Raw genomic sequence first — 9367 nt, forward strand, 5'->3', positions numbered from 1 at the left:
GCAGTGAATGCAACAGCAGATGTTCACGTTGGAATAATTGGTGGCCAAATCACAGCAAGCCCCCTTAATGACTCTAATCTTTCTCCCTGACTTCTCCTCCTCCACCTGCAAATCTCTATTTTTCCTCGTGAAAGCTACACACCCTCTTCTTCACCCACCTGTCAGACCTCCACAGCTCAGGTGGGAATGACCCAGAGCTGAGAGCCCAGTAGGGGGGATTCTGATTGGGGTTGGTCAGGCATGTCTGCTCCTCCCCACAGGAGGTGTGATGGAGCTGGGGACGGTAGATTGACCAGACTGATAGCGCAGTCTCCTGTTCATTGGGCTGGTCATTGAATTCTGCAGATTGTTGGTGTCTGTGTATGTGATTGAGGGATCTGTCTCTCTCTCTTTCCACCACTCTTCCTTGCTCTCTCTTTTGATCTAACACCTGGGGATTTACCGCTACCCACCTCCCTAATGGAGCATACTTCCCTCGTCTTTCTTTGGGCCGCGTTCTATCACTCACTGTCTAAAGCCCACTGGAAATACAGACATGACAGATATTATTACACAGTGCTGTTGAATACTTAATTCTGATTAGTCAATTGCAGTTTCTTATCTAAAACTATCATATTTTCTTTCATTTTACTGTTCTATGTATCTACAGTGACTTGCTGACTGCATGTAATCTCTTACATAAGACTCACACTTTAATGAAAACGTGTTGTTTGTGCCCCTTGGACAACCCCACCTCGTCTTCTTTCCCCGCTGATACATTAAACAAACACATGATCCAATTTTTTCTTTATATGTGTGTTTTTTTTTCGCTGCAGGCAACACTATGATGATCGTGGTGGAGAGCATGGCCAACGGAGCCCTGGACTCTTTCCTGCGGGTAAGAGAATATATATTTTTTTGTGTCTGTTTCTTCTGCTGACTATAATATTCTGAGTCATCAGATGCAAAATGCTGAGATAGTACAGTAAATGGTATATATATGAAATATTTATGTTGCATTACAAAACCTGCAGATGTGATTTGTTGATAAAAAGAGAAAATGAGAGGAAAAAGCTAAGTGAGGTGTTTTATCTAATCTCAGAGTCAGATTAAGTTCATTTCTTGAAAGTAAGGGATATGATAGTTATTTGTTCCAAGTTTTATATTCTAAACTGTTATTTTCCTCCCTTTTTCCTTTCCATTTTCCAATTCCAATTTCCTTTAATTTTTTTCTTGTTTAAAAATTATTTTTTTTTTTTTTTCTCCATTATGTTCCTTTCCTTTCCTGGCTTTCCATTTTCCATTTTTATTTCCCTTTTCCTTCTTTATTTTTTTTTCCATTTTTTCCTTTACGCTTTTCCTTTTTCTTTCTTTATCTCTCCTTTTTCCTTTCTTTTTTTCCCTTTCTCTCTTCTTCAATGTCCATTTTTTTCCTCTTCTCCACCTTTTTGCCATTCCTTCCTTTTTTTCAGAAACACGAAGGACAGTTGACCGTTCTTCAGCTGGTGGATTTGCTGAGCGGAGTGGCGTCTGGGATGAAGTATCTGACAGAGATGGGTTTTATCCATCGCCGACTAGCCGCTCACAAAGTCCTGGTGAACAGCAGCCTGGTCTGCAAAGTGTCAGGCTTCAGACCTCTTCAGGACGACAAGATAGAGGCGGTCTACAGCACACTAGTGAGTATTTTACCATAATGCAGCACATCACTCTCAAACACTTTTGAATGAGTTCGAGGAGCCAGTGGTAGTCAGCATTTCTCTAAAAGTCAAAGCACAGCTCTTATCCACCTTAGTTTATCAAACTTTCATGCAATTTTTTTTTCGTCTCAGTACTTCATGCTTCTGTTATGATAAGATGAACACTGAAGTCAGGATACAGTACGGTCTTTCTCCTACACAATACACTAACACCATGATACCACTTTTTTTGTTTCCCAAGGATGTGTTCCTTAATCAACATTTAATCAACATATTTTCTTCTTTCCTGTCCTGCCTTTTTCCTTTTTGTTGAATTTATTATTTTTATTTATTTTTTGCTAGTTTTCCTCTTATGTGCTTTCTTATGCAATATGGGATGTCCTTTCCTTTACAGTTTTCCTTTCCTTTCCTTTCTTTTCCTTTTTTTATTTTAACATTGTTGCGCTAGAAATCTGTCAAACTGATTTGTGCCATTTCTGCTCCTGTAATATGTTTGTTTCAACAACAACAAAAAAATTGAGTTTATTTTAAGTCCAAAATCACAGTCATTGTTGTAGCTTGTTTCTCTGGGCTGTTAATTGAAAGGTTGTAGGTTCATGAATCCTTGAGCAAGTCACTTAACCTCAGGTTGCTTCAGTGGAGATTGTCTCTGTAATTAGTGTACTGTCTGTAAATCAGATAAAACCTTCTCAATGACCTCTTACTAAATAATTAGTAGTAGTAACCATTAAGACAGAGTACATTTATGTCAATTTATTAAACATAACAGAGTCTGTCTTTCTTTCAGCACGGAGGGAAGAGTTTGGTGTTGTGGACGGCCCCAGAAGCCATTCAGTACCATCGTTACAGCTCAGCTTCTGATGTGTGGAGCTTCGGTATCGTCATGTGGGAAGTCATGTCCTTCGGGGAGAGACCGTACTGGGACATGGGCAACCAAGACGTACGTCTGTCCCTTTATATTTCTTTTAATACATCACTACCTGCGCAGTTCTGCATCGCTTTTCTTCTGGTGTTTCTTTCTCAGACCTTTCCTCTCTGTATCGCATGCTCTCTCTTTTGTGCGGTTGCTTTTCCTCCTCCTTTAGATCTCCCCAAAAATCCTTTTACGTTTGTTTGTAATTTTAAATTCTTTTTCTCCCTCCCTTATTCTCTCTTTTTCCTGCCTCTCTCTGTCGGTAGAATGGGATTTTCCTGTGTGAAGTGAGGAGTTATGCATTTGTATAAAATTTTTAAAGTAGCTAAAGCGAGGGGCCTTTAAAGACCCCAGATAAAGAGTGTGTGTGTGTGTGCACTTTGACTTCAAGTCCACTTCAGCTCCGTGACCAATCAGACTCAGAAGTCACGCGGCGTGTGGCCTCCTTTTCACGCCGGCAGAAAAGATTCCCATAGTCTCTGAAATAAACCCCGGCTGAAGGACATCACACTTTTTGGACCCCAGTAGTAATGCAGTCTCTAAAAAACGTTTTTGGTTTTTAATTTCTTTCCATCTGTAGCAAGACTTTAGAAATACAATAGAATTCCAGTCTTAGATGCATTTTAAAAAACAGACTGGAATGAATAGGATGTTATAGTATTGACACACATTTTGTATTGGCCAATGCATAGTCTTTATTTAATTTAGTTTTTATGTGATGGGATATGACTGTAAGGCCAAATCTGTTTTTCTTCTATGTATATGACAGGAAACACACTATTAAATCATTATGAATTAAAGAACCTCATCATGTAAAGCTCTCAGCAAACTAGGCCATCTTTTGCTACAAATGGTGAAATACTAAATGATTTTCATGTTTATGACTAAATTAATGATCGCTGGTGAACGGCATTAATGCATCTTTCATGTTATTTATTTGGTTTAAATATTGTGGTCATAAGTGACTTTTAAGTAGTACTTTTATAAAAAATATTATAATATAGGTTTATAGAAGATCATAGAAGAATGCCAGTCAAAAACATATTTTGAAATACATACTGAAATCATTTGGTTTGTTAAACTGTCTCAGAAATGTCATTATTAGTGTTGATTACTTTGAAAGTACACGGAAAGCTTCCTGGAAAAATTCATTAAAAATGCATCAGTGAGATGTGTACACGATAGGGTCCAAAAGCTATTCACATTAAAAATCTGTTTTAAAACTGGAAATGAACTGGAAATCTTTAAATAAATAAATGTTACAGTGTAAGATTTTGCATTATTTATGGGTCAGTAATCAATATATTCCATTACTCCGAAGAGTCGATATTCTATAATTGTTTTTGTGTTTAAATGTGTGTATGTTTACATTACAGGTAATAAAAGCTATCGAGGATGGGTTCCGGTTACCTGCTCCCGTGAACTGCCCACCGTCTCTGCACCAGCTCATGTTGGATTGCTGGCAGAAGGAGAGGACAGAGAGACCCACCTTCACCCAGATCCACAGCGCTCTCAGCAAGACCATGAGGAGCCCGGACAACATCGGGTCCTCCACCCTGGGACGCAGGTACTGTAAAGCTTCTCAAGGTTCCCATGTTCTTGCAAATCATCCCGTTTCCACTTTCCCAAAGAGTGTTTATGTTTTCACACTGAAGACGGAACTCTCTTTCTGTGTTTGACCAGGACCCTGGGCTCATCTGTATCCCTAGCAGAACGAACGCTTCCCTCCTTCCCTTCATTTAGTTCAGTTGGAGAGTGGTTAGAAGCTGTAGACATGGGCCGCTACAAAGACAACTTCACTGCTGCTGGATACTGTTACCTGGAGTCAGTGGCTCGCATGACCATTCAGTGAGTGACATCGAAATCCTAAGTAACGCTTTTTTTCTCTCTTCTTCAGTTTGTGTGTAACTTGCTCCGTTGTTTTTGCAGGGATGTGCTGAGTCTCGGCATCACCTCTCTGGAGCACCAGAAACAGATCCTGTCGGCCATACAGACTCTCAGAGCGCAGGTTATCCAGATGCACGGCCGCGGAGTGCAAGTCTGACAGACCCACAGCAGTGCGCTGGCTTACCGAGGAAAGACACATGGATGTCTGTTCTCATAATTACCCAGCAGGCCATTCAACGGTCAAGAGGTGATAACCAAGACACTGCAAATGGTGGTTTTCTTCCTAATCTTCCCTTTTTCATTCCTTTATCTTCTCTTTCGGTGAACACTGGTTTTTTTTCTTCCACAAACAAGTTCTTGTTTTCTGAGGGGGACAATATCACAAGCAAGATGATTCCTCTAGAATTACCTGCGTGCTGAGTTTAACCCACTTTTCTTCCGCTGTTCGTCAATGACATGAGCTCTGTCCTTTTTAGTAGGACTTTAGGTGGTCGATGCCCTCTGTCACTGTCCCCGGAGAAGGGCAGTTTGACTCTGACCGATCTCAGAGCAAGCCAAAGGGCGACTTGTATTTTCTTTTTCCAAGCAGAAGAACTCATGCTTTGTAGCCACTGATCCTCCTGTAAAGTGGACTAAACCGAGAGCATGTCGTCTATTTGCTCCTCAGACTAGGAGAGCATCATCTCGCCGTATCTTCAGGACATAAGTTGAGTACTGATGTAAGGAATATTAAATAATATGTAAATCCCTTTCTCTGTATGTATTCTTGATTTGTTTATTGTCTACTTTTTTTTCTTTTTGCTTTCTTTCCCCCACACTTTAAACTCATTTCAGAATTTCCGAGTTTAAATTAGTATTGTCGGACATCTGTACTCATAATGTTTTTCTTGTTCTGTCTACTATAGGGACAATGTTTGCACTGCAGCGTCCATGACTTACAGAAACTTGTACCATATTTATTAGATTATTTATTTATCCGTTTACAGACACTTACTGGATTTTGAATGCAGTCTGAATCTGGATGTTTCATCAAAATGCTCTTCGATTTTGTTTAATTTCATTTTTTCCTGCACTTTCTGAGTGAGTGAGTGGATGTGACAGGGATGTATACACGCATATACATTCACACACTTTCAATGCACTCCACAATAGCAGGTGTCCGATACTCTCGGACATGTTTAGTACTTGATGTTTGCGTTTCGTACAACAGAAGAGGTCGCTCTTAAACGAGAATGTTCTGAATGTTCAAGTGTTATTGAATTTAGTCTACTGCGTGATGTGAGCGTGTGAACAAGACTTGGTTGGACTTGGATGTGTTTAAGCAGTATTGAGTAAAATCTTAATTTACAGTTTGATCATAGAAACAGGTTGGTGCAGATTTCATTAACAAAGACCGTAACAAACAGTTTGGATCTGGATTTTGCCACGAATACATTTAGTACAAAACAAATGTCTGGATTTTTTTTTTTCCTCATATTAGGTTGTAATTGATTTTTTAGGATATAAACAATTAAAGCTTTTTGGAATTTAACAATAAGAGCGTCATTTTCACTCTCTTCTTTTTTTATAATTACACACATACAGAGATACACATTCGTCATTATAGCAGCCGTACCATATCTGAACGTGGCATAACCCAAATTAATAATCACTTCAAAATCTAAAGGACAGAGACGTAATGTTTAACAGCCCTTTACAGAAAAAGACTCAATTCCCCCTTCGCATTAAGTGTATCATTCTGATCTCTGTTTGATACTGTAAATATGTATTTGAAAATGCAATCTATTTTTATAATTTGTTTGAATAATAATGTGTTGAATGAGATCCTCTCACTGTGTTGAAATGACTTATTGTTTGAATTAGGCGAGTCGCGAAGAAAAGTTGTTTGAAATCAAGTCCTTTTTTTGTTTTATTTTTCTCCTTTCGTTTGGAATTTTTCATGATTTTTACCTGTTAGAAAAACAGAAGGCTGTTGCAATATTGAAACATGTTATTAAAAAAATACAATACAGGTACCCTAGACTTTATTGTGTTTGCTCGCAGTCTCCTGGCTTCCAGCATACCTGCCTGACTTCATACACACATGGAGTCTATTTTAATCATGTGTAATCAATGTCGAGGCACGGCAATCAAGCGTTTCCCGTCAGCTTTCAACCCCCGGAAAAACAGCAGGAAGCAAAAAGGTGTTCTTTGTTCTGTATTTTTATCTAAAGGTTTCTTTTTAATAAATGCTATTCTTTCCAGCTAGATAATTTTTATGAGTGACAGGGTGAAATTACACCAGATTATTTATTAAAATTATGTCTTTCCCACTGTTTTATATACAATATCTAATCCTGATTCCTTTGTTAGATATTAAGTTGTCATTCATTCCGAGAGGTTTAAAGATGTTTAGGAGCTTTAATGGATCCAAGTGCTCATTTATATCTGCAATAACTCGAAGGGTTTCTCTCCTTTCATGTACCTTAGTACTGAAAAATCTCTTGGAGGGGAAGAACTAAAAGTGCAAAGAGGAAGAAATGCATTGTGTGGAAGAAAATACACCTGTTAATACTTAAACTCCCAGCAGTGAAAAAGCAAGGCACAAGTGTGTGTGTGTGTGTGTAGGGGAGTGTTTACATGTTTTTGTGTTCAGATTAAAAGACTCCTCAGTAAGAAGCAAGAAGGGTCCACCTCTAAGCCGGTGTGAAGGGGAAAGTTTCCAAATACAAAAGTTTGATCCAAGCAGTAAGAGTGCCAGGCCTCAAATCGGATTTGAGAAATTAATCCGGATCGGGAGCATGTGTGAACAAAGTGGAGTGGGGCTTGATCTAGCCTCTCTCTGGGAGTATTTCAACCTCTTGAGGTCCAAACACTACTCTATAAACTGAGTTCGGTTCATTCACTGAGGATGGAGACGTCAAAGCTGCGTGAGTGTATTTAAGTGACAAACAGTGAGTTCTGTTCTGAGGAGGGCCACATGAAAGGAGAAGATGAACAGTGTGTTCTGGAATTCCTGCTGGGCTTTTAGTGACTTTAAGGTGAACCATGATGAAATGCTCTGGAAGACTAAAACGCTAAAAACCAATCATTATTATGCATACATTTTTGATTGACGTGTTTGGTTGAAGTAAACAGACATGTACTTGTGTGTAATTATGTAGTCTATACAAATTATATATAGGCCTACTGTGTGTGTGTGTGTGTGTGTATAAGTGGCTTTTTCACTGTAAAATCGAAACACCAGTATAGGTGTAAGTTTCTGTCTTCAGTAGTAATCAAATCAATTTGATCATTAGCAAAAAAAAAAAAAAAAAAAAATCAAAACACTGGTTCATGAACAACATTTCTGAATTAGCTTATAGAATACTCCATTACTATTTCCACTTGTGTCAAAAATAGTAAATATGCTCCTCAGGGGCATCTAGACCCTTTACTGGTGCATGATCCCGAATAAATTATTCTTGATAAACCATTAGATTTAATAACATGTTTCATGTTTGTTTGTCTTTTAATCAGCCGTTTAGAATCACAACAGTGATGACAGATTCGCGAATGAAACACTCTTTCTCGGTCAGAAAGGTCTGTAATATTAGGACGGTTCAGTTCACTCACCAACTGAATCGTTTGTAGCGGTTTCTCACACCGAAATAATTGATATATTATTAGAGAGAAAACAAAAAAACACTGGATAAAGTGGCTATTTACCTACAATTTACTGTTTAAAAAAAGCCTTGCAAGTGTCTTCTATAATTCAAAGTTTATGAATGAGTATTTGTATCATTGAATCGATTGGCGCAGGTACTTCTCGAGTGACGTCGATTGAAAGTAGACAAAAGCTATATTGGTATTCTAAAATGTAATTTTTTTTAACATTAACATTTCTTGTTCATTAAACTTTTGTGTAAAAGCGGCATAACACTCGCAATGCTGCTGTTATGCATAGGCATATAGGAAAGAAAGAAAAAAGCGCTCACTGTTTGAATCATCACGTCTGAGGTGCACAGTTCAAGTTCTCCGCTCCGTAGAAAGCCCGTCACGCTTCATCTGATTAATTCTCAGGTTTTGGCCAAGCCCAGATTAAACTTTCTGTGACCACAGTTGAACACAAGTAGTTCCCGCTTTTGATTTTCAATTTCTTTTCATGTCCTCATTTCGGGTCTCCAACTAGGTCAGGCTTTACACTACAGTATCCAAGTAGCCTATCCAGTGTAGTTACAAAAGCACTGTGCACTAGTAATGAATAACACGCACTTAGTGTGTAATTATGTTATGGAACGGTCTATAATTACACACTGTTATCGCTATTGTAATTATGTTAATGTACAATATGAACAATGCAATGTGAAGTGTTTTCTGCATTCCCCTGTATTTTCTCTCCAGCCTTTTTTTTTTTTTAATTGCCACTATAAACAGCAGATCCAGAGGGACAAATCTGAACTGATCACAGGTCAGCTCTGCTAATGACAGACTACAGCTTCAACTGTCTGTGATATTTCCTGCAGTAATTACAGAGGTCAGAGATAACTTCACTTTACTGAGCTATTTCTGCAATTACTTTTAATCGATAGGCATCACGCTCATTTTAAGACAAAATGAAGTAATTGCTCAAGTTCACACAGGTTTAACCACTGGTTAACATTTGACAACCAGAAAGTGACCAAAAACTATCTTTGATATTTACAGAACAACCAACCCCTATATATATATATATATGTGTGTGTGTGTGTGTGTGTGTGTGTGTGTGTGTGTGTGTGTGTGTGTGTGTGTGTGTGTGTGTGTGTGTGTGTGTACAACCGTTTTGTTTTTGTTTTGTCAGTAACCACAATTTAACCATGGCTTATCACATTATTATATAATTAAATTATATTATCAACATGGTGTACTACAACCACACATAATTTTGTGGTAT

The 9367-nt window shown here is 38.3% G+C and overlaps 1 protein-coding gene across 2 annotated transcripts in view; it reads left to right on the top strand.

Moving 5' to 3' along the window:
* The window catches only part of epha10 (EPH receptor A10), a 134916-nt gene extending 128420 nt beyond the window's left edge, over positions 1–6496 (top strand). For both annotated transcript variants that reach the window (XM_026289842.1, XM_026289843.1), the window contains 6 exons: positions 816–877; positions 1452–1655; positions 2464–2616; positions 3966–4156; positions 4273–4437; positions 4519–6496. In XM_026289842.1, coding sequence (XP_026145627.1) covers positions 816–877; positions 1452–1655; positions 2464–2616; positions 3966–4156; positions 4273–4437; positions 4519–4633 — 890 coding nt within the window. In that variant the 3' untranslated portion in view covers positions 4634–6496. The remainder of the gene's footprint in view (positions 1–815; positions 878–1451; positions 1656–2463; positions 2617–3965; positions 4157–4272; positions 4438–4518) is intronic.
* Positions 6497–9367: the final 2871 nt, after the last annotated feature.

This window comes from Carassius auratus, chromosome 19, assembly GCF_003368295.1.
Source record: "Carassius auratus strain Wakin chromosome 19, ASM336829v1, whole genome shotgun sequence".
NCBI lineage: Eukaryota > Metazoa > Chordata > Actinopteri > Cypriniformes > Cyprinidae > Carassius > Carassius auratus.